The 26,537-nt window shown below is 34.3% G+C and overlaps 2 protein-coding genes across 2 annotated transcripts in view; one reads left to right on the top strand and one right to left on the bottom strand.

The window, feature by feature from the left end:
• Window positions 1-26,283, bottom strand: LOC133197640 (pre-rRNA 2'-O-ribose RNA methyltransferase FTSJ3-like). Its single transcript, XM_061333757.1, has 19 exons — window positions 26,177-26,283; window positions 24,244-24,396; window positions 22,872-22,951; window positions 22,667-22,766; window positions 15,657-15,969; window positions 12,254-12,362; window positions 12,003-12,103; window positions 11,418-11,492; window positions 11,002-11,091; window positions 10,453-10,588; window positions 9,685-9,887; window positions 7,725-7,821; window positions 6,738-6,831; window positions 6,086-6,307; window positions 4,273-4,375; window positions 926-1,010; window positions 746-838; window positions 514-608; window positions 1-235 (listed from the first exon to the last, which is right to left on the bottom strand). Exons 1-19 carry the CDS (start codon window positions 26,241-26,243, stop codon window positions 1-3), a joined length of 2,451 nt encoding a protein of 816 aa, XP_061189741.1. The 5' UTR covers window positions 26,244-26,283.
• The window catches only part of LOC133197641 (cysteine sulfinic acid decarboxylase-like), a 246,247-nt gene continuing 220,911 nt past the window's right edge, over window positions 1,202-26,537 (top strand). Inside the window, exon 1 of the mRNA XM_061333758.1 lies at window positions 1,202-1,213. The gene's annotated coding sequence lies outside the window, so the exon portion shown is untranslated. The remainder of the gene's footprint in view (window positions 1,214-26,537) is intronic.

Below are 26,537 nucleotides of genomic sequence, written 5' to 3'. Positions count from 1 at the left end.
CTATCTTTTATTTTTTCCCAGTTTTTTTCCTCCTTTAGTTGCTTTTCCTTTTTTTCCTTTCATTTTATTAGACTTTTTCTCTTTAACATTGTCCTTTTTCATTCGGGGATCGACTACCCTAAAGGGCCCCTGTACCCCATGTGGGCGCCTCACTCTTTTTCCAGTCCCCTTTTTAGCTACCACATAGGTTATTTCTTTCTTCTTCTTTGACAGTAAACCAGCTTTCTTGTAAATTCTGTAATAGAGAATCAATATACTATTACCTAGAATATGTGGAAAGAAGTAATGTGTTATCTAGAAATGGTTTGCCTGGGCATGGATACATTTACTAGAAGGGGAACAAAACAGGTCTCCTCAACACCTGTTGTCTTTATGGGTATATCACTTTTTATCTATGTTTTATGGGAAAAAATAGATATCTACATGTTTTTTATTAACCAGTCTAGCAATGAGACTAATTAAAACTGAATGGGTTGAAAAATTATCTGGATTTTTTTAAAAATAAAAACCTACTGTTTAATCTGCATCCATTTATCTCTGTCAGCAATATCAGCTGTATCAGAAATCGCCTCAGCCTTCTTCCTTACTCTCTCCAACTTTTTCACTTCCTGAAAGAAACAAGATCCAAGTCAAATTATAACCAATAAAAAGTTTCATTTCATAAAGAATTGCTTTCTCTATATTTACAACATTTTTTTAATTTGTGATTCTCATAAGCAAACTTCGTTTCCAAAATGAATCATACCTTCCGTTTTTTTCTGGCTTTAGCCTCGGCAATCTTTTTTATTGGCCTTGCATTGAGTGCCTTCATTTTCATTTTATATTCTTCAATCTCTCCCTGTTTAATGACACATGCACAGAACATCTGATATGGGTATACATAATGTAATCAGAGACACCATAAATAACAGGGTTTTTTGTTTACCTTAGAGACTGGGAGTTGAATTCTACAGTGCTTAGATTCATCTTGAACAAACCAGTCTGGAAGGTTGTCATCATTAAACATGTACCTGCAAAAAGTTAACCCATGATTAAATTCTTTTCACATATTGGTTCTAACTAAATAGAAACAAATGTAAAAGACACTCTTTTGAACATACAGTTAAACTTCATCTCAAACACTGATATCTCAAATACCAAGGATATCTTGAAGTTGGTTAAGTCTCAACTGCCTTTTCTTTATGTATTTTAACCTCCATATTTCAAATACTCTGATATATCAAGTTTTTCTTGGTCCAATTGAGTTGGAGATTTGAGGTTTGACTGTACTTTTATGTGCAAATTCCTTGCTTCAGTAGGCAGTTTCTCTCTCGCCCTCTCTCAGTTCATCAAACTAACACACAACTGAATATATACACTCGATATCGCTAATTTTGATATACTGTACATCTTGAATATCTTTTTGTATAGCTAATAAATAGTTTGTAATTAAAACATAGGTAATCAAAGATTACGAAGCTCACCTCGACGAATGTTATCTATAAGTAATGCAAATTTCACATCAAATTTTTTTTCCAGTTAGTGTACATCCAAAGATCAATATCCATGCAAGTTTGATTTAAGTAGGACTTAAAGTTACTTGGAAATAGATCTGCTCAAAAACTTTTAACCTCTTTACTACTCAAGAAAATTTTGGTCAGTTCCAAAATCCAAAGCAAGTCTGGAATCATCCTTATATGCAACATTTATACAAAGTTTATCATAACAGGCCATAATATTATATAGCTACTCAAAAAAATTATCTTGGTCACTCTTCTGGAAAATGTAGGTGAGATTCAGAATCCAAAGCAAATCTGAAAGTATCCATCCCTAGATACATCATCCATGCTAATTTGGTTAAAATATGGCTAAAATTCACTCATGTAAAAAATCTAGGTTGGATCCAGCATCTGAAGCAGGTGAGTTACTGTACATCCCTGTTTGGTCCAGGAAGGGCTTATAGTTACTTGGGAATGGACCTGCTCCAAAAACTTTAACCTGGTCACTCATGTGGAAAATCAAGGTCAGATTCAGAATCCGAAGCAAGTGTAGTAGTGTCCATCTCTAGATGCATCATCCATGCAAGTTTGGTCTAGGTAGGGTTTATAGTAACTTGGGAATGGAATGGACCTGCTTCAAAAACTTTAACCTGGTCACTCATGTGGAAAATCTAAGTCAGTTCCAGCATCCGAAGCAAGTGTGGTAGTGTCCATCCTTAGATGCATCATTCATGCAAGTTTGGTCTAGGTAAGGCTTATAGTTACTTGGGAAGTGACCTGCTCCAAAAACTTTACCCTGGTCACTATGTGGAAAATCTAGGTCAGATTCAGAATCCGAAGCAAGTGTAGTAGTGTCCATCTCTAGATGCATCATCCATGCAAGTTTGGTCTAGGTAGGGTTTATAGTAACTTGGGAATGGAATGGACCTGCTTCAAAAACTTTAACCTGGTCACTCATGTGGAAAATCTAAGTCAGTTCCAGCATCCGAAGCAAGTGTGGTAGTGTCCATCCTTAGATGCATCATTCATGCAAGTTTGGTCTAGGTAAGGCTTATAGTTACTTGGGAAGTGACCTGCTCCAAAAACTTTAACCTGGTCACTCATGTGGAAAATCTAGGTCAGATCCATCATCCGAAGCAAGTGTGGTAGTGTCCATCCCTAGATGCATTATCCATGCAAGTTTGGTTCAGGTAGGGCTTATAATTACTTGGGAAGGGACCTGCTCCAAAAACTTTAACCTGGTCACTCATGAGGAAAATCTAGGTCAGATCCAGCATCCAAAGCAATTGTGGTAGTGTCCATCCCTAGATGCATCATTCATGCAAGTTTGGTCTAGGTAAGGCTTATAGTTACTTGGGAATGGACCTTCTCTAAAAAATTTAACCTGGTCACTCATGTGGAAAATCTAGGTCAGATCCAGCATCCGAAGCAAGTGTGGTAGTGTCCATCCCTAGATGCATCATCCATGCAAGTTTGGTTCAGGTAGGGCTTATAATTACTTGGGAACGGACCTGCTCCAAAAACTTTAACCTGATCACTCATGTGGAAAATCTAGGTCAGATCCAGCATCCGAAGCAAGTGTGGTAGTGTCCATCCCTAGATGCATCATTCATGCAAGTTCGGTCTAGGTACGGCTTATACTTACTTGGGAAGGGACCTGCTCCAAAAACTTTAACCTGGTCACTCATGTGGAAAATCTAGGTCAGATCCAGCATCCGAAGCAAGTGTGATAGTGTCCATCCCTAGATGCATTATCCATGCAAGTTTGGTTCACGTAGGGCTTATAATTACTTGGGAATGGACCTGCTCCAAAAACTTTAACCTGGTCACTCATGTGGAAAATCTAGGTCAGATCCAGCATCCCAAGCAAGTGTGATAGTGTCCATCCTTAGATGCATCATCCATGCAAAATTGGTCCAGGTAGGGCTTATAGTTACTTGGGAATGGACTTGCTCCTAAAACTTTAACTGGGATGCCGACGCTAACACTGATGCCGGGGGTATAGCATAAGTTCATCTCGACTTCCTCGAGGTGAGCTAAAAAAAACTATTAAAAGTCTAGAGAATATTAGCGTTTGATATCTAAGCGTTTTATTGAATGCTGACTTTGCAATACGTATACGAGTATGCTCCGAAACAATCCAATGCGAGTGTTCAATATGGAACGCCTCAATGTAAACAAAGAATGTCATCTGGTCAAACACTCAGTAGCAATATTTATGATGGGTAGTGGTAGGCTGGTAGCTAAGTAAGATTTGTTCAATTTTCATACAAAACTGCAATTCTTAATGAATAATTTAGTACCTATTGACCAAACACACACCCTCAATAAGCAAATCATAACACTTAATAGGGTCATTAGAATGATGTGATATTGAACACTTCCAGGACAGACAATGATTTTGCACAGTTTTAATTTAAATACTGAAACTGAAAAATTCTCTTGAATTTTGAGTTATTTAAAATCAAATCAATGGAAAAAGATTAAGCTATATACTAAAGGCGTTATTGAACTTACATTGGTGAATATAACTTTAATAACCTTGTAATATCCTATAGTATATTACCCTAGTACTGATCCTGTATCCATTATTAGTTTTTTAAGAGCAGTATTATCATGTGAAGCATTGACAAAACAAAAATTTACCGACAAAACTGTGTGGATGCAAACTGCTAATAATGCAGATTCTCTGTATAAATCAATATCCTGGTTGACAAATCACCTTGTCAAGAATATAATTAGTCAGTTAATTTGATACAGTTTACTCTGTTTAATGGATTTCCCATAGTTTTACCTGTGGTAGCCTCCCTCTATGACTTCCCTCTTCCTCTTTCTGGATTGGACTATCTGAGATCCAATAGCCATACCTACTGCATCTAGTCTGGGAAGACTTTCATCTTAAAAATCAATCAAAACACTGTAGCAAGATTGTACTGCACTTGTGCAGTAGAACATTTTTCATTAATTCATTCATTTCCACTAGATCTATACATAATTATACATAACATTCAATAGCTGAAGAATAATATAATTGAATACTTCTAACATGATGGCTGGAAAGAGATTCTATTTTCATATAGTTTATTTGTTGGTTTCTCTAAGAACTTAAACAAGAGGCCCATGGGCCACATCACTCACCTGAGCACATTGGCTAGGCAAAAGCACAAATAAGTTCAGTATTGAAATGATTACAGGGGGGGGGGGGGGGGGGGGGGGGGCTTGAATTTTAAACCAGCTGATGATGCTTCCATGTCATTATAACATATGGCTTTATTGTACTTGAGAAGATTTTTTAAAAAATTTCCCATATATTCCTTCGTAAAACTTTGATCCCCCATTATGGCTCCTCCCAGGGGTCATCATTTGAACAAACTTGAATCTACACTACCTGAGGATGCTTCCATATCAATATGACTAAACATAGCTTTTCTGTTCTTGAGAAGAAATATTTTTTCTATATGTTCTTATGCAAAACTATTGATCCTCCATTGTGACCCCACCCTATCCCCTGGGGTCATGATTTGAACAAACTTGAATCTACACTACCTGAGGATGCTTCCATATAAATATGACTCATCATGGCTTTGCTGTTCTTGAGAAGAAGATTTTTAAAGGTTTTTTCCTATATATTTCTATGTAAAACGTTGATCCTCCATTGTGGCCCCGCACTACCCCCGGGGTTCATGATTTGAACAACTTGAATCTACACTACCTGAGGATGCTTCCATATAAATATGATTTATCATGGCTTTGCTGTTCTTGAGAAGAAGATTTTTAAAGGTTTTTTCCTATATATTTCTATGTAAAACTTTGATCCTCCATTGTGGCCCCGCCCTACCCCCGGGGGTCATGATTTGAACAAACTTGAATCTACACTACCTGAGGATGCTTCCATATAAATATGATTTATCATGGCTTTGCTGTTCTTGAGAAGATTTTTAAAGGTTTTTTCCTATATATTTCTATGTAAAACTTTGATCCTCCATTGTGGCCCCGCCCTACCCCCGGGGGTCATGATTTGAACAAATTTGAATCTACACTACCTGAGGATGCTTCCACATGTGTTTCATCTTTCCAGGCCCTGTGGTTCTTGAGAAGAAGATTTTTAAATGTTGCTATTAATTTTTCACTAATTCTTTATTATCTCCCCTTGAAAGAGGGCGTGCCCCTTCATTTGAAAAAACTTGAATCCCCTTTACCCAAGGATACTTTGTGTCAAGTTTGGTTGAAATTGGCCCAGTGGTTCTTGAGAAGAAGTCGAAAATGTTAAAAGTTTACAGACAGACAGACGGACAGACAGACGGACAGACAGACGGACAGACAGACAGACAGACAGACGGACAGACAGACAGACGGACGCTGGACAAAAAATGATCAGAAAAGCTCACTTGAGCCTTCGGCTCAGGTGAGCTAACAAGTTAAAAGGATTTCACTGAAATTTCAAGAAAGGATGCATCCAGGCCTAAAGAAGGATTCTGAGCATTCATTCAAAAAAAGTAGATATGTGATTTTTTTTTTCTAGATTGTTACTGATAACAACAGAAAAACCTGAAAATACTGAAGATCTAAATAAATAGATTAAAGTTCAATTGTTTTGAAAAACAAACCTTGTGGAACAACTTCAAATCCTCCTTTCTTTGAGGGCTTGCCATTTTGAATATTCTGTTTATTTCTAATTTCATTGATGTCATAATCACTATCTGATGAATCTCCATCATCATCATCTTCGTCATCATCATCATCATCACTTGAATTACTAGAGCCTAATTTAGTGTTGGTAAAATTGTCAGATTCAAAACTCTGCTCTGACAATCCACTGTCAATATCATCTACAAAAGAGTGATATAAATATATACAACAAAAAATACTTATAGTAAAGTGCCGGGGGAAAATAATATTGATTTGTTATAAACATAATTCATTATAACTATTAAGTTCAGAATAAACATTTAAACCATGGGGAATGAAAATCACCTCATGCTTATCATGAATTTACTATAAGAATGTTTGCTATAATCATGTTTTACTGTGTAATATCTTGAAGTGAAAATACTGGACGCAGAGAATGGGTTCACAATTTGATCTTGACTGTGGCCCATAAGGTAACACTATATCCTTGATATTGAACTAATGTACTTTACGATGAATAAAACATTTTGGACCCTTGAGAACTAATAAATCTAATTTAAGGCTTTCTTTTAATCATTCAACAGCAGTGTATTTTACTGATTTCTATAAAAACACAAAATTTAAACTGACCCACAATTTTCCCTCCTTTTTTCTTGTAGTTGGCAGCCATTGTTTGAATTTCCATGTCTTCATCATCATCATCCTCTATACCTGCAAATGATGCCTGCAGAGAAAATATAACAATGAGCATGGTCTGTTCCTCCTGTAAACAATCTCTTTGTATTTATTGTATTTTTTTTAAGAAAAAAAATACTACGTGTAAAATATCACATATCTATGTCTTGGTATCATGTAGGTACTGAGAAGGAAGATTTCAAAACATGGCTGAAATTGCAACTCTGTGGAAAATACATAACAGAAATCATGTGATTCACAAATATCAAAATGTGCTCAATTTTAAATTCATGTTATTTACAAAGCTTTGTCCTGTAGAATGACAACTAAATATATTATCTTATGGAACCATGCCTTGTACTTGTTTTTAGTCGTGCTGTCTTTGTCCTGTAGACTGACAACTAAATGTATCACCTTACTGAACCATGCCTTGGACCTTTTTTTAGTCATGTCGTCTTTGTCCTGTACACTGATAACTAAATATATTACCTTACTAAACCATGCCTTGGACCTGTTTTTCAGTGATTCCGTCTTTGTCCTGTAGACTGATAACTAAATGTATTACCTTACTAAACCATGCCTTGGACATGTTTTTTAGTCATACCGTCTTTGTCCTGTACACTGATAACTAAATATATTACCTTACTAAACCATGCCTTGGACCTGTTTCTTAGTCATACCGTCTTTGTCCTGTTGACTGACAACTAAATATATTACCTTACTGAACCATGCCTTGGATCTGTTTTTAGTCATGCTGACTTAGTCCTGTAGACTGACAACTAAATATATTACCTTACTGAACCATGCCTTGGACCTATATTTAGTCATGCTGTCTTTGTCCTGTAGACTGACAACTAAATATATTACCTTACTGAACCATGCCTTGGACCTATATTTAGTCATGCTGTCTTTGTCCTGTAGACAGACAACTAAATATATTACCTTACTGAACCATGCCTTGGACCTGTTTTTAGTCATGCTGTCTTTGTCCTGTAGACTGACAACTAAGGGATTTCCATCTTCCTCCTCCTCAAATTCTCTGTGATAAAACACAATGTGATCAAAATGGCTATAGTTACAGAATCACCATTGTAGTAATTGTGAAATATTGTACTGGAATATGTTTAGTGCATGATCTTAAAGCATTCACTATCTTTTGGCCTTATTTAAGAGGGCTGGGTGGTCGTGGCCATTTTTAGACTATATTGATCTCCTTTAGAAGAAGAGCTCCATATAAAGATATACAAAAATGATCAAATTTTAAAACTAAAATGCATGAATTTTTGCTTTGCCAAATGACAATTAACAGCTTAAAATATCACATCTAAAACAAGAGGCCCATGGGCCACGTAGCTCACCTGAGCACATTGGCTAGGCAAAAGCGCAAATCAGTTCAGTATTGAAAAGATTACCTGGGGGGGGGGGGGGGGGGGGGGGGGGCTTGAATTTTAAACTACCTGATGATGCTTCCATGTCAATATAACAAATGGCTTTATTGTACTTGAGAAGATTTTAAAAAAAAATTCCCATATATTCCTTTGTAAAAATTTGATCCTCCATTGTGGCTCCTCCCTATCCCAGGGGTCATCATTTGAACTTGAATCTACACTACCTGAGGATGCTTCCATATCAATATGACTAAACATAGCTTTCCTGTTCTTGAGAAGAAATATTTTTTCTATATGTTCTTATGTAAAACTTTCGATCTCCAAATGGGCCCCATCCAACCCCTGGGGGTCATCATTTGAACAAAATTGAATCTACACTACCTGAGGATGCTTCCATATCAAAATGACTAATCATGGTTTGCAGTACTTCAGAAGAAGATATTTTCCTATATATTTCTATTTAAGACTTTGATCCTCCATTGTGGTCCCATCCTACCCACGGGGGTCATGATTTGAACAAAATAGAATCTACACTAACTGAGGATGCTTCCACATAAATATGATCAATCAGGGCTTTGCTGTTCCTGAGAAGAAGATTTTTAAAATTTTTCCTATACATTTCTATGTAAAACTTTGATCCTCCATTGTGGCTACGCCCTACCCCCAGGGGTCATGGTTTGAACAAACTTGAATCTACACTATCTGAGGATGCTTCCATATAAATATGACTTATCATGGCTTTGCTGTTCTTGAGAAGAAGATTTTTAAAGATTCTTCCTATATATTTCTATGTAAAACTTTGATCCTCCATTGTGGCCCCGCCCTACTCCCTGGGGTCATGATTTGAACAAACTTGAATCTACACTACCTGAAGATGCTTCCATATAAATATGACTCATCATGACTTTGCTGTTCTTGAGAAGAAGATTTTTAAAGATTTTTCCTATATATTTCTATGTAAAACTTTGATCCTCCATTGTGGCCCCGCCCTACCCCCGGGGGTCATGATTTGAACAAACTTGAATGTACACTAACTGAGGATGCTTCCACATGAGTTTCATCTTTCCTGGCCCTATGGTTCTTGAGAAGAAGATTTTTAAATGTTGCCATTATTTTTTCACTATTTCCTAATTATCTCCCCTTGAAAGAGGGCGTGGCCCTTCATTTGAACAAACTTGAATCCCCTTTACCCAAGGATACTTTGTGGCAAGTTTGGTTGAAATTGGCCCAGTGGTTCTTGAGAAGAAGTTGAAAATGTAAAAAGTTTACAGACAGACAGACAGACAGACAGACAGACGGACAGACAGATGGACGCCGGACAAAATGTTATCAGAAAAGCTCACTTGAGCTTTCAGCTCAGGTGAGCTAAAAATAAGTTATATCTGATGGTAATAATTTGTTGACCCCCCAGCCTCCTTGATAAATTTAAATGCATATATAATTTTGCCAACAAGGGAAAAAATTTAATTTATTGTATTTAACTGATCTGCAGATCAGAAACCAGATTTACTTACAAATCATCCTCTGCTGAATCATACAAAAACTCCGGCTCTTCCTCCCCCTCCTCATCTGAATATAGGTCAAGGTCATCTAGGTGCTCCTTACTGTCTCTGTCGTACGACCTCATTTTTCTGACGACCTCCTCCACTTCTTCATTCTCTTCCATTGCTAGTTCATCTGCTTCCTGAGAGTCCCCTTTTTCAACACTGGCCAGTTGCTAAGTGATACACAAATGGGGTTTATATGTATGCCATATAAAGGGTTAATTCTGTGTTGTCAAATGTTTTGCAGAAACATGGTTCAGTCAAAATAGCAAGAAAGAAGATTACTAATTTTTTGATTTTACTGATCAAAGAAAAACACTAAAATTGCAAATGCAGAAATTGGAACCTTTCCTTCAGAGTCAAATTGCAAAGATATATTTAACTGCAAAAATTATCTCTTTTACTGTATAAATACATTTGTATCTTCTTATTAATAAACATACATGTAATACATTTGTACATTTACATGTACAAAGCACATCTTCTAATAAAAGTAAAACCAATATTAATTTATGAACTTAAAAATTTACAATAAAACTGAATTTTTATCATTTTCAACAAGTCACCTGAGGAGTACAATATTCACCTAGCCCAAAGGGGAGGTGAATATTGTACTTCAAAGGTGGCTAAGTTTTAATATTGAATTTGCATCATTTGAAATACACATACATTTTGGACTTTCATTCTATAGGTAAAAATTAGCAGATAATGAATATACATGTGTTGTATTTAACTCACAGATCTGCTTTTGATCTTGTTTAAATTGAAGAGAGCCACATCATCTGAGAGGTCATGTCTATCCCCAGGGATCACCATCTTCATGTCCATTTTATGCCTCAGTTTGGCCTTTTCTCTTCTGATTTTCTTTAACTTCCTAAAAGATAACTTTATATAAGAAAGAATAGCCAGAACTCTACAGTATCATCAACATTTAGCATTGAAAAAGTGACCCATTATATGAAAAAAATTTATTCAGATTAGGACAATTGAACTGAACACAATTTTAGTGTACAATATCTTATGGGGCAAAATTTGACAGTCTTTCAACTTGACAAAATGTTATAAAGGATTCCCACTCAAAGCAATGCACCTTCATAATGTTTATTTGTATCCATTCTCTTCCATGGTAAAGCAAACACATAACAAATGCAAGTTTAAAGATCAACTCATTTCATCTCTCATGTCCCTTTAACACCCCTTTACAAGTGGCTACACAGATGAGTTTAACTTTATATATTGAGGACTTGACCTACCTTATGAGGGCCTTGTGTTGAGGACTTGACCTACCTTTTGAGGGCCTTGCGTTCGTCCTCCTTCAGCTCGGCTAACTTCTCCTCAAGCTGTGCTTCTTCATCCTCACTGTTCTCCTCAAGTTCTCTGTGAATCAAAATAGAATTACAAATCCCTCATACATCATTATGAAGTTGCATTTACTTCGAAATTTTAATAATCAGGTAAAGTTGTCTGAATATACATCTTTTATCATATGACTTTCAAAATTCACATATAGAATTTGACCATTAACCTAATTAATTTTCTAGAAATTTCCTTTTTTCACACACTAATACTCAAATATAATGATAATTTTCATACCGTCTTCATAAAGAAAATTTCCTCACAACTTTAAAAATATTCCTATGCAAATCATACTCTAGATAATAAACACATGACAAGTCATATAATAAACAGATGACAAATCATACTGTTTGTTGGGAACATGACTCTCTTTCTCTGGAACGATGTCTTTTTTTATTTTCTTCCTCCAATTGATGATATTTCTACAAATGTAAATGTTTCAATATTTTTTTTTTATATAAATCCTCAAATTATTCATAAACATGTACATAATGGTACATACATGTACTCTACAGTAATTGATTTAAAGTGCTTAAGAAAAATAGATTCAACAAATATATATATATATATATATATTACACAAAAAAGCAATATGTACAGTTGAACTTGGATATTTTAAACACTGATGTCTCAAACACTTTGGATATATTAAAGTGATTTGGAAGTCCCAACCACTTATTCTTTATGTATTTAACCCTTGATATCTTGAATCTTCAGAAATCTTTAAGTTTTTTCTCGGTCCCATCAAGTTAGAGATAACGAGGTTTGACTGTATATCTAATCATTTAAGGAAAGGAGTTTTGGGGTAATATGTACTTTTTTTGAAACCTTTAAAAACATCTATGACCTCAGAACAAAAGTTAACTCCTAAAGTCTTTGAAAAAAACACTAATTGACCTTGAACCTTTCAACAAAAATAAACTGTATCTGACCTAATTTCTCTCTTCCCTAAAACTTTGATGTCTTTAAGACACTCCTTCAGTTCCTCTGTGGTTTCTTTATGATTGGCAATTTCTGGAAGATCAATAACAACCTAAAACAGAAATAAAGTAAAACTTATGACGATAAACTATTTCCTTTTTAATGGAAAATAGCTTTTTTTTTAAAATAATGATTTAATTAGTAATCAAGTATCAAATTTGAACTAAATACACAGAATTCTGTTATAAAACTAAGGATTTGCCTCATTGCTCTGTGCCAGTAGATCAAGGTAGTTGTTGCTGTTGATAAACTCGGATGCCTTCAGGCTGTGAAACAATGTATAGTCTCCCTCTGGGTAACCCTCTCTCTGTCTGTAACACACAGTAGCTGATTTACACAGAATTATCAAACTTAAAACTTTTATAAGAAAATACTTTTTTTATTTTTAAGTGAATATCAGTAGAACTACTTTTATGGCCATGAAGTCCTATTGGGCATAAATATGTGTATTTATGTAGTATCATCTATGTAACTGTCCACTGATAATTTATAATACCTATACAGTGTTTTCCCTTTATTTCAAAGTAAAGGGTTAGAGATCAATTGTAACAGGCTTTGGGTTGAGGTTTTTGACAAATCTCTGTGGACTTTACAACAATTAAATTTAATTTTTGTTTATTTCAAAGCAACATTTTTATCAATTGAAGCGGTCAATTTGGCCAGTAGCCAGTTCTTAGGGAAAACACTGTACCTCACACAAAAAAAAAATCCCTGTTTGGAGATAATAAATTCATATTCTGTCTGATTTATTTGAACCAATACTAGACATCATTAAGATAGCGACCTTCTCAAAAGGCCCCACTTAAAGCAAAGGACATTAGTATGAAAAGAGATCTAAAGGACTGTATTGGAGAGGACTGTTTTGTATTTGGGAAAATTTTGTCTCAGTGTTAAGGAGAAAGAAACTTGGCTCACTATATGCCCCCTACCTGCAGGTGCTCTGTGAATGAGAGGCAAGCAGGGTAAGGAGAGAGAAAATATGCTCCATGCATAAAAGGATTTTACACAGAGAGGTTTTTCCAACTTTGAACTTTGATCTAGAAAATTGGTTAAAGGTTACTGCATATTCACAGACACTTTATGCATGAATATGCTACAAACAAGGATTTTACAAAGAATATTTTATATAACCTTGACCACTGACTTACAAACTTGGCCTAAGGTCACTGGATCCACACCATTTACCCATTGGCAGTGGGTGCAGTTTGAACTAGGAAGGGTCAAAAGGAGAGAAAAGAATGCTCTAGACAAAGACTCTAAATATATAGATTTTTTACCTTGACCACTGACCTAGAAAATTTGGAATAAGGTCACTTCACACCCACATTCAATCTATGGGTGAATGGTCATTGGGAAATTATGTTTCAGACATGGATTTCACACAGAGTTTTTCAACCCTGACCTTTGACAGACAGACAGACTGACTGATCAATATATACATTGTAATACATGTCTGCTTGAGGTTTTCAATCCCTAATAGGACCTAATTCTCTATCCTTAAATATCCATCACGTATAAAATATTCTGATATTAATTCAAAGCATTTTACAGTAGAAAAGTATTTTCCAAGAGAAAGTTTCAAAAATGTAATTAACTAAGCAGTAATTAACTAACAGAAATTGCACTGAAGTCTATGGAGACAAGCGAATTTTTTAAAATAAAAATTCAAATAATAAGAATATCAATAAATACTGTTGTGGAAAGATGCATTAAATCATTGGAAATAAAATGACAATTGAAAACAATTTTTTACCGTATAGATTTTTTAAAATTGATTTTTATTACTTAAAAAAGAGAGGGAGATAACTCTTCAACAAAGGTCAAGGTCATAAATCAGGACACATTCCATTCTTACATGCTAATAGTAATAAATGGAAATTATGTCTAAATATGCTGAGTATTCCAACCGTACACATCTGTTATGTATTCAAATTCATTGAATCTGAGACTATTAGGGATGGAATACCTTAAAACATTTTTCATTATGACATGTTGGGATACTACCAGTTGTTGATGGAAGGCTGCATTTGGACCTGCATTTGGCAATTATGGCCATTGAGTAGTGAGGGATCTCTTTCAAGCTAGCACCTACTATGCCATGAGACCTCAGTTTATACAATCTCATCCAAAAAGGACCAGCTTCCACATCCCATAGTGGGGTTCGATCTCTGACATTAACTACTTGTTATACAATTCTAGATTGAAACACTCTAACCACTGCCCCATGTTGGCAACCACAAACAGTATGTGATAATGTAGTGATATAAGAATTTATTAGCATGAATTTAATGTGATAATATTATGATATGAGAATTTATTATCACAAATTTAATGCGATAATGTAGTGATATCAAAATTTACACAAATTTAAGGTGATAATAAATTACAATATCATTATACAATAGACAAAATTGCTGACGCACCACTTGTTATTTTTATTTGTGCATTGAGTATTTGCCTATGTCAGTACTAGTATACCTAATATGCCATCTTTTCCAATACAGTGGGATTGACAAATGTCTTGGTGTACTGACAAGAACCTTAAATAACCTGCTTGCCCAAAAACAAATTTCCTGACGTACACTGCGCACAGTTTTTGCCCAGATATAAAGATGGTAATAAACAATTGTGGTCAGTGAGGTTGCAACAGAAGCAGTGTCCCAGTTAAAAGTCAAATAATATACAGTGATTGACTATCATATCACTTGGTAGTCTTCCAGTACCTTGGTGTTCATATCCAGTCCACCCAACTTCTGGTTGCCCCAAATTTGTTGAACAATCTTGAAATTGTCATTTGGTGCTTACTTAAAGCAGTGGCTATCTATCTATAGCACATATTTTCATGTTTGTTAATCTATTTGCAACAATTTTTAACTAGAGGAATCAGAATGAATAATCTTGTAATTGTTTTAATTTCTCACAAATTTCTCCAAAGGACCCCCCTGCAGACACCATACGGATTGCTTTAGCATGCTCTTCTAGGGTCAAATGCCACAAACGGTGTAATTTGTTTTCTGAGTTTTTAATTGGTAAAAAACATAAAGAACACAAACACAATAGAAAAATATAAAAAATATTTCTCCAAAAAAGCAAGGGCATAATTTTCATTGTATTTTTCTATAAAATGGTTATGCTTCAGTTAGCATTGTGTTTATTTATCAGTTAAGACATTTAAATGCCTCATTTTACTTCAGTAGCATAATAGTATATCAAATACATCATAAACATGTTTTGAAAAGTAAAAACTGAATTTTCTTTGGCGGAGCATTAGCAATTTTGTTTAGTGTATAAATTCCATAACATACTCCACAATTCATTCTTTACAATTAACAGTGCAATTGTGAAAATAAATGTAATTTATCTTCAAATAATAGGTCAGTCATGTACTGTACATGCATACATGAATGATGCTATGGAATTTTTTGAGAACATTGACAATTTTCTAAAAGAAGATAGTAGAAATAAAAATGAAATTACCAAAACATTCCTGAAATTGAAAATTTTACAAAGAGAAGAAACTTATGTGTAATAAAATTATCTGCCTTTGCTTTGTTTAGTAAAATTTCTAAAATCTTAGCATGAGCTATAGGAATTATTTTTGTTACCTCCTCTTTTTCTCAGGGTGAATCAGGTTAATGGCTGGTTTGGGTTCATCCTCTACATCCTTAAACACATACTTTGGATCCAGAAACTTGGGATCAATTTTATCCGGAGCTAAGAATTTTTCACAGACAACAAAGATTTCTGCAGATTCATTACGAGATGCTTGTGGTTTTGTGGCATGGACATGTTTAAACAACTGCTGGAACACCCACATTAAGGAGTAGTAGTCTTTGGAGCGAAAAACTTTTGTCACAAACCATCCCCCCTTCTTTAGAAATTCTGTGGCAAGCTTCAAAGCCTGTAGAGCCAGTTGTGCTGAAATAGCATTAATAATTATACTCTTGATTAAATTATCAAATGTAATACTGCAAACATTCTGTGAAAAAAACCCACCAAAAATATAACCCACGATCCAAAAGTCACATGCTAATTAAAATACTCTTGAGCTTTTGAAAAATTAAGGAGAGAAAGCCTGAGGATTTGTTTATTATTTTTTGACTGAATTGCCAACTTCGCATTATGAAGGTATATTAAACCTGAAATAAAAAAAGGGAATTAAAGTATCTTCACTCTCAAGTGACATCATAGAGTATTGCAGAATATTTGATTAATTAAACTTCTTGCATGATATATATTTCATAGAAATGTTATTTCGTTGGCACAACATACATACAATGAAACCTTCTAATCCGGATGATGTGTTTTCTGAAATCTTGTCTAATACGATGTTGACTTTTAAGTCCCTTTCATTAATTTCAATTTAAAATATAGGCTCATCTGAAAATGTTGTCTTATCTAGCCAATTTCTTTGGAACCAGTGGTTTCCAGATTAGACAAGTTTTACTGTATAGCCCTTATGTGAGGTCAATCCATAGATATATCACTTCACAGAAAAGCATATTGACTGAGCACAAAATGAAAAGTTGATATGCTTTTATGTCTTTGTAAAGTTAATATTTCTATGGATTGACTGTAAGAAAGGGCTACATTTGTTACATATTTTTTTGAAGGGATTAAAAATAATCATGATAATGGAAACAAAGTTTTCTCTCTTTTTTCACATATACAGCATAGACATCAAAAGAAAGTTAGCAATTTTAATGTTATTGCGTTTTCCTTTATACTGAAAGATTAATTCAGGGAATGTTTTTTCATTCACTCATTTTCTCTACAATATCTCCATAATCTATGATTTCTGTGATATCCACAAAAACTTACTTTTACAGAAACAGTTACCAGGTATTTGATACTGTTAAAATTAATTTATCATATTTTTTAACCATTTTGTGTGTGTTTGTGTTTTTAATAATGCTGTTTTCTGAAAATATGATTGACATATACTTATTGATTTATGCATAAGAAAAGGGGGGGGGGGGAGCTATAGATTTTTTTATGATTATAAATAAAATTGTATACATAACTACAATACATGGAAATTAATGCTACTTTTTTTACTTTGAACCCATATATACATGAGAGTGGAGAACCCTAATCAAGATACCAGGTAATTCTTATGTGATCAAATGAGGTGCATAGAACAGTCTGAATAGTTGAAAAGTTTGTATGTATACTGTACTAAGAAACCAACAGTCTGAAGGGATGGACGTGAAAAAGAATTCACACAAACTGCAGAATACTTTGTACATCTACGAGGGCTCTTTGGGAATTATTGAGACTTCTACTTTAACTCTAGAAGAAGGAGATCAATTAATGATCACCAAAATTTTTATAAGAGCTAATTACACAGATATGCCAAATTTCTAGTTGATAGCACCATTAGATAAGTCCTGGTGAAATTTTAAACTTGCCTATGCCCATTTGCTCAGAGCATACTGCAGAGATAATCACAAAGCTATTCTAAAGGTACTTCAGCATTAGACTATCTCTCAACAATCAGGAACCATCAATTTTTTTTTGGTCATCACTTGATAATATTCTAGGAACCAAACAAACAACAATTCTTTAGATTCTTAAAACTTGTGTGCTGTCAAATTATCATGAAATATCTCTTACAGTCAAAGGTGCATCATTCGGTACATTACCAACTTTGGAATTGCTGATGTTAATTCGTTCTTAATAACTTATTGTTGTCTAGCTCCTTTGCTTTCACAATGGTTAAATGCTTTGTCTGGATAATCTTTAAATCAATGATAAACTAAAGCCCTAGACATGTTTTCTCTCCATTTTGTTTGCTTTAGAAGACCTTTTGTCTGAACAGTTTTACTCAGTTTTACTAAGCTCTACACAAACAACAATTTATACCCGCTGCTCTGCCTGACGTCAAAATTCATTTGGCATCACAATCAGATTTCTATAGCCTGATAAAAAATTTTTTCATAATATCCGTATTTCTGACTGAAGATCTATCAAACTTGTATAAAATAAAGTCTTGATAAAGATCAAAATATGATGTGTATAATACTATGAATTTTCTTACATTTTCTTGGTCTAATAGGAATGAATACATACAGGTTGTAGTAATTATAGAATTCCAACACCTGATTTTGAGACTGCGCCAGGTATCTCTACCATCAACATATTAATTTATTATACCTCATATAAATAATCACTAGTAAAATAGAATCTGATTGGCCGAGACAATCACGTGACCGTCGTGTTTGCCCTGCAACAAAACTTTGTGTTTCACGTCATGTTTCACAATTATGACGTCACAATGCAGCGACTGAGTTTACTACTGAGTTAGATTGTTTATACTGTTGATTGATTGTGTCAATTTAAATGTGTAAAATATAAATATTAAGAAAAGTGTTTTCATTGGTGGGGTTTTAATGTTACTGGTGTGTGAATTACACCGACTTGTCACAAAGGAATGTTTTTTTTTAATGAAGAGCGACTAGTGGTGTAACTTACTTCTGTTTCATATTGTTCTTATCAAATGTTTACTTTATTAATTGGATTTTCTTTATATTTCCCGCATTGTGCTTGATTCGGTATAATAAACAATTTATTGCATGAATGTTCGGGAGACATGAAGATTTCTTCGCCCATGAAAAATCATATTCCCCTCGGGTGTTGCCCTCGGGGAATATGATTTTTCATGGGCGAAGAAATCTTCATGTCCCCCTCACTATCATGCAATAAATGTATAATGTCATTTAAAAGAAAAAAAATTACGATATACCAGTAAACCGATAAAATCACAAATCCCTACCCTCGTACATATCATTGTACAAAACACTTTCCAACATCTGTACATGTGTTAATGTTAAAGACCAACTAGTGCTAATTGTAACGGGAACCGTTACAGATGTTCCCCAAACGGCTCCCCAATCCCTTATGATGCCCCATTCCCCAAAAGCTTCAATAAATTAGACAATACTTTTGTAATATAGATGGACACTTTATTTTTAAGGGTATTTCATTGGAAAACTACTCCGATATAGCCATATGGGTATTAGCCAATCAAATTTCAGCGCATGTGCTTGCACATGTTTTCTACATTTTTCACATTAATTTTCTTATAGTGTCTCACAATACAAACATTTGTGTTAAATATTAAAGAATTTCATTGAAAAATAAGAGAGATGTATCCTTTAAGTATTAGCCAATCAGAATTCAGCATACGCGCATGCATGGCCTTGCATTCAATTTTGATAGTATCATAATGTAGAAGCTCGATGTGCCTATCCATATCATAAATTTCATCCTGTTTTGTTGAAAACCAAGGGAGTTATAGACATTTAAAGTTTCAACCAATCAGATTGCAGCACACCTGCATGCGCGTGTTTTCAAGAAATTTCCTATATAACATGTTGTAGCACCTTAAAATATATACTTATATTCTAAATTTCAAAGTATTTTGTCAAAAAACAAGGAAATTATTGAGATTTTTGTATCAGCCAATCAGAGAAGAGCGCACGTGCATTCGCGTGAGTTCACGCTAATTTGACCATGTTATCTTGTCTAGACTACTAATATATCTTTATATCTTGAGTTTCAAAGCAATTCATCAAGAAATATAAAAGTTACGGCTTCATCAAGTATATCAGTCATTTCACTCATTGCACGCGGGCGCACGTGCATGCATGTGCGCGCAAAATGACCTTCGTTCCGAACACCTACACAACATGCCTATTAACCCTAAACAGGTTTCATGTCAATCGGATGAGTGGTTCTATGAGAACACTCCCGGACAAAAAAGTACCGGAGAAGAAAGTAGAAAAAAAGAATAATAATAACTAGACTCTTGTTGCCATGGCAACAAAAAAGTCTTCCGTTCTTCTAAATCTGTGAGAATTTGCTTTTTTTTCTGTGTAAAGAACATACATATCATATTTACTGTGAAAGAAAAAAAAACTGGAAAAAAAGTCCTTTCAGTACTTAAGGTACTTTGATTTTCATTATCAATCTTGCATAATACATTTGGCACCTATAAGAGATATACGTATATCATTACCAATTTAAAAAAAAAATTGTTTGCAATCATTTCTAAGACAAACAAACAGACGAACGAACACCGTACTATCATAAACTTCACTGTGTGTATGTCTTGGCATAATTGTGTTGGTGTTATAAAAAAATATAATGAATTAAGTTAGTATCACATTAAACGTAAAGTCACTGAGTTTCGTAAAGTTATAATATCAAGATTTGACAGCATACCTATAAGACAGATTATTCAATTACAGTAATTCTTCAGCAATCGATTGATTGATTGATTGATTATACGTATGTTGTTTAACGTCCCTCTCCAGAATTTTTCACTCACATGGAGACGCCACCACTCGCCGGTGGAGACTGCAAATTTTTGTCCTATGCTTTGGCACTTACCGCAATTGAGCAGTGAGGAATCTTTTTTATGCCAGCACCTTCTGCGACAAGGGACCTCGATTTATACGATCTCATCCAAAGGACCGGTCTCCACGTCCCACAATCGAAGTTCATAATACCGAGATATTTTATTTTTTATTTTATTCTTTTTTTTTTCACAAGTTTGTTGCATCAGATTTACTTAAAGATCATACTTCAATATCATTTCGAACTCAGGCTACTTAACTGCAGTGCATACAGCGTCAAGTGATTTTGATTGACAGGTCAACACACCTGCACTTCGTGTGATACTTTTTAAGCTGAAAAATATACAGGATGTGACCATGACTGACTATGAAATCAGAAAACATTTAATAAAGAATGGGTGTGACCGACATAGAACTAATTTTTGGTCTATGTAAATGGATAGGAGGATCGGGATTAAGAGGGAATCTCTCTCTCTCTCTCTCTCTCTCAGACGTAAATTGAACATTTCATAATGACAAAGCTACCATTATAGAATATGAAATTCTGTATACATGTAAATGGTTATTATATATATTCACATGTTCCAGATTTAAATCTAAAACGAATATATAATTCAAATGCCTAGCTGCACGAGCGTCTCCAAATATTAATCAAGACGGGGGGGGGGGGGGGGGCTTCAAAGGAATTAGATAGTTTTATGTTTTATGAATTATAAGGAAAAGTACGGACGTCAGTTAATGAACATAATTATATATCATTGCATAAAATTGTGTTCATTCAGGTATACTTATCCCACATATCAACAGACCTGTGCAATTTTTTTTTTCATTTTTTTTTTCAAAAGAAACCTAGCGTACCATTATTTCACACAGAATCGCGTTTTCACATATTTTTTTTTAACTCTGAGTATTTCACAAGAATCCAAGAATCGTCTTTTCACATCTTTTATAATTCCTTGGGTATATAGAGTATATATCATGTGTCATAAATAATTTAACTTTTTATCAAATATACATGTAATAACCAAATCTAATCTATAGATTGATTTTCTTTCTTTTAAGTGGCAGATATCAATTTATTTATAAAGGCTTTAAAACAGTACTGTATTACAATTTTCTATCGCTCAGCTCCTGTTTGAGTGTATGTAATATTTTTCAATATCGATCGGAAATCGGGATAATTTCGCATTCAAATCATAGAGAATAATAAATCGTCTGCATTATAGAAGGCTTATAACTATCGTATTCTGAACTTACTATACGAGATAGATAAAATTGCATGCCTGTCCATCACTATAAATGTATATTCAGTGCTTATAATATATTTACTTGAATTAGGTACCTAGCATATATATTAATTATTTTTTTTTTTAGATATATTCATGTGTAAATCAATTAACTGTCAATACAGACTTACACTACACTGGCAACTTTAAACTATACATGCACTGGAAGCGGTAACCAACGTACTCTTACATTTAGAAGAGTGAATATAGAACGTCTAAATATTTTGATATGGAGAGTGTATATGTCTCTGACGTCATCGATACTATTTCCGCCTTTGTCTCGAAAGTTCTATTCTCACTTACAAGTCAGAGTTATCTTTCTTTGCCCATTGTTTACACACTAGGTAACTAGGAAAAATGACGGTACCGAAAATCTGCAAAATGTGGAATCTGATTTCAAAACAAATTATATATTTAGTATTTGTAGAATAACCTCTGTTATACATAATAATATCTTGAAAAAATGTTAAAAAACAAAGAAGTTGAAAATTGACCAAACACAAATTCACTTCCGGTTCGGACAGGAAGTACCGGAAACACACGAAAACAATTTCAAAACAAAGAGAATGTCATGATCTAATACTCCTGTAAATTTCACATCTTTACCTCAAACCGTTTCCGAGAAAAATTCCGGACAAAAGTCCATTTAAAAATTGGAAATTCGGCCGTAACTTCGGACCGGAAGTGAATTTTTCAAAAAACGGAATTTTATATAAACTTCATATATCAGCCTACTATCATGTGAAAAATTGTGAAAATCTATCTAACCATCTCTGAGTAATCGCGCTCACAAAATTTGGGAGGAATAATAATAATAATAATAAAAAGAAACAATACAATCACTATAAGTCTTCCGTTGTGAACGGAAGACTTAATAATAATAATAAGAAGAAGAAGAAACAGAGTAAAAACAATATGTTCCCAAACTTCGTTTGGGGAACATAATAACCAAGTCTGAATTAAGTTCACCTTGCTGAAAAGCATCATGAAGCCAGTTCTTTCCAACATTGGGGGCACCATCATTAAGCACAGCATCAGCTTTCCAAGTGAGTAGCTCTTTTTTTAAGTCCTTAAAAAAAGTAAATATTCATCAACCAAGTAAAAATTTCAATAAAGACAATTTATACCAAGAATCCTATAAAAGCAGAAGAAAACCTTTAGAAGTAAATTGTACCTGTCTACATTTATCTGTAGTAATGTCATCTACCAAAGTTTTCACATTTGGAATGGGGCGGATTGGAACCAAATCAACACCTAAGGTTAAATAAAATATTCAATGTAACTTATTTCACAAATCAGCATACAGAAACATATTCTAAATTGGTTGTAATTTCATATAAGTACATATATACATGTAAGTAACATCAATATATGTTTGGAAGAGGTGATATGAATACATGTCAAATGACTTTAAATAATTAAATTGATATGATTTAAAATCATCACCTCCAACCTATACTTTAAAATTTAGAAATCATTAAAAATTCTTAATACATTTTAGACCTCTATTCTCTCTTTCAGTACTTGTATCTAATTCATTATTGGACTAAATGTAATCTTTACCAGCCACTGCTAACTTTCTCACATATAATCTCTATCAGCCACTGCCAACTTTCTCACATGTAATCTCTACCAGCCACTGCTAACTTTGAACATGTAATCTCTACCAGCCACTGCCAACCTTCTCACATGTAATCTCTACCAGCCACTGCTAACTTTCTCACATGTAATCTCTACCAGTCACTGCTAACTTTCTTACATGTAATTGCTACCAACCACTGCTAACTTTGAACATGTAATCTCTACCAGTCACTGCTAACTTTTTACATGTTATCTCTACCAGCCACTGCCAACTTTGAACATGTAATCTCTACCAGCCCCTGCTAACTTTCTCACATGTAATCTCTACCAGTCACTGCTAACTTTCTTACATGTAATTGCTACCAACCACTGCTAACTTTGAACATGTAATCTCTACAAGCCACTGCTAACTTTGACCAACTAATCTCTACCAGCCACTGCTAACTTTGAACATGTAATCTCTACCAGCCACTGCTAACTTTGAACATGTAATCTCTACCAGTCACTGCTAACTTTATCACATGTAATCTCTACCAGCCACTGCCAACTTTGAAAATGTAATCTCTACCAGCCACTGCTAACTTTGAACATGTAATCTCTACCAGTCACTGCTAACTTTCTCAAATGTAATCTCTACCAGCCACTGCTAACTTTGAACATGTAATCTCTACCAACCACTACTAACTTTGAACATGTAATCTTTACCAGCCACTGCTAACTTTCTCACATGGAGTCTCTACCAGTAACTGCTAACTTTTTACATGTAATTTCTACCAGCCACTGCTAACTTTCTTACATGTAATTGCTAGTTGCTACCAGCCACTGTTTACTTTCTTACATGTAATTGCTACCAACCACTGCCAATTTTCTCACATGTTTCTTAAAAGTAACCTCAGCTGCCTCCCACTGTTAATTTTTCAGAATAATTTCTGGACTTATTTGTACAGATAATGTATATAAATTACCAATAATGACACTAGATACTGGGGTATTCTCAGCAACCACCTGCAGCCAGCCTCCAGGAGCAGCACAGAGATCAATTACAACTCGTGACCTCTGTAGAAATTCAAATTTCCTGTTCAACTGTATTAATTTGAAGGCAGATCTTGCTCTGTAACCTACAAGAGTAATTTGTATTAGCATGTGATTTACATATATCCATATGCTTATAGTTATAATTAACAGGGAAACTCTTGTTGACTACCTGATAAGAAAGTTATTAGACACAAACAAAATTGTCTGCTAACCACAGTAATTACTGAAAAAATGTGTATCACTTTGATAACTATATAACTACTAATTTTTTTTACCCCTTAAAAATTAATGATATTCTATGCATCTTTATAATAGGTCTTGGCAATTTCCCTGTATGGAAGTCAAGAGCATTTTACAGTTTGGCAATAATTCCAATATGTTGATGTTGTGACCGATGGGGCAGGCACGGTTGTTTATTCATTGCTGGATACTGCAACAGTTGCAATATTAATTGCTGGATACCTAGTCACTTTTAACTTAGATTTAATATAAACATTTTAATATGTCATGTACATAATGGATTGGACAGCAGGCACACTGCCTATATATAAGTTTTCTCCATAAGGATTGGACAGCAGGCACACTGCCTATATATAAGTTTTCTCCATAACTTTTAACCTTTTAACTTGACTTTTTTGACTTTGAAAACTTTTGACCTTTTAACAGTGCTTTTCCTACGAGCCAGCTAGAGGAAAAATTGAGTGCTTCAATTGATAAAAATGCCACTTTGAAATAAAAATAAAAATTTATTTTTTCTAAGGTCCACAGAGATTTTTCAAAAATATCAACCCATAGCCTGTTATATGTGATCTCTAATCCTTTACTTTGAAATAAAGGGAAAACACTGATTTAACTTAGATCTGCCTCTTCCTCATGGCGCAGTGGTTAGAGCATCTGCTCTAGAGTCGCAAAGTAAGGAGCTGGTCCTTCTACTTTGCGGGTTCGAATCCACTGTGGGACCTGGAGACCAGTCCTTTGGATGAGATCATTCAAACCGAGGTCCCGTGTCGCAGTAGGTGCTGGCACAAAAAAGATTCCTCACTGCTCAATGGCTCTGAGTGCCGAGTATAAGGTCAAAATTTGCAGTTCTCCACCGGCAAGTGATGGTGCCTCCATATGAGTGAAAAATTCTTGAGAGGGACGTTAAACAATAAACAAACAAAAACACATCAGACAGCACAAGGCATTTGTGACACCAATTGATGTCATAGGCTACTTGCATTTCCATAAGTCTACCGTTCATATATTAAAAGCATTTGGTTCCCCCTGTATATGATAATCTAAATGTATTTCATTCAAAAATTTAACCTCATCACCTTTATCACAAAGGTTCAACAGTATTCAGGATAGCAAATTTATGAATTCCTTACTTATCAACAATATTTCAGCCAATACATGAACAAGTCCAGTCCAAAGACTATTTCTACCTACGTAGCTACTTATAGTTACCTAGGTATTTAAACCTACTCAAGGTAGCTATTTTTACCTACTTTTTACTTTATTTGCATTTCGTGGCTTAACACTGGAACAGTAACACTGACAATGAATACAACAAAAATTTTCGCCGAAAAATTTTGCATCAAAATCTACATCTAGTTTCATTTTCTTGTAGTGAAGGATAAAATATTTTTAGATATCTGTATCAATTTTAAAACTTATCTTCATGCATTCTTAGATTAAATATTTTTGGGATGATTTTTCATGCATGTCTTCTCTATTCTCCACCCTGGTAAAAGTTTTCAAATTAACACCTTGTATTTTGCTATGCTGTGCTACGTAGGTAGAAATAGTCTTTGGACTGTACCTGATGAATTTCTTACTATAATCAACATTATTTCAAATTAAGATGAAACGATATGTTACCTGTTTCTTTAGCAAGATGATAAAATTTATCCTTTCGCGATTTTCCTGTCTTCGATTTCTTTCCCATGGCTAGATTTAAATAAAAATGTACACAACTTTCTTGTCAACATCAACATGTGCATGTGGGTCTGTTTTCTTCATAGTACTTCCGGTGATTGCAAAAATTAAAGGGAAGCGATAAATATCCGGATAATCTATCTATATAATTATCAATCCGGTTGATAGGGGAGAGAACGTAATTTTGGTTTGAATTATGAACACTGTACCAAATTGAAATTTTCAAATCGGAACTAATTTTTTTTCTATTAGGGCTAATTTTGAAATTAAAAAACGACGAAATTGACGCTTAAAAATCCGGAAT

Source organism: Saccostrea echinata, unplaced genomic scaffold, assembly GCF_033153115.1.
Source record: "Saccostrea echinata isolate AGI-Se365-2 ecotype Australia unplaced genomic scaffold, CSIRO_AGI_Sech_v1 ptg000030l, whole genome shotgun sequence".
NCBI lineage: Eukaryota > Metazoa > Mollusca > Bivalvia > Ostreida > Ostreidae > Saccostrea > Saccostrea echinata.
The sequence above is the reverse complement of the archived record's forward strand: the minus strand, read 5'-3'. Positions and strand labels throughout refer to the sequence as shown.

Bases quoted from the DNA above. Each gene is read 5' to 3' on its own strand.
- LOC133197640 (XM_061333757.1), bottom strand. From the start codon at position 26,243: ATGGGAAAGAAATCGAAGACAGGAAAATCGCGAAAGGATAAATTTTAT. The intron at 11,092-11,417 runs GTATGATTTGTC...TTTGATTCACAG, and splicing joins AGTCATGTTCCCAACAAACA to AGAACTTGAGGAGAACAGTG. The intron at 10,589-11,001 runs GTAGGTCAAGTC...GTTATCTTTTAG, and splicing joins GAACGCAAGGCCCTCAAAAG to GAAGTTAAAGAAAATCAGAA.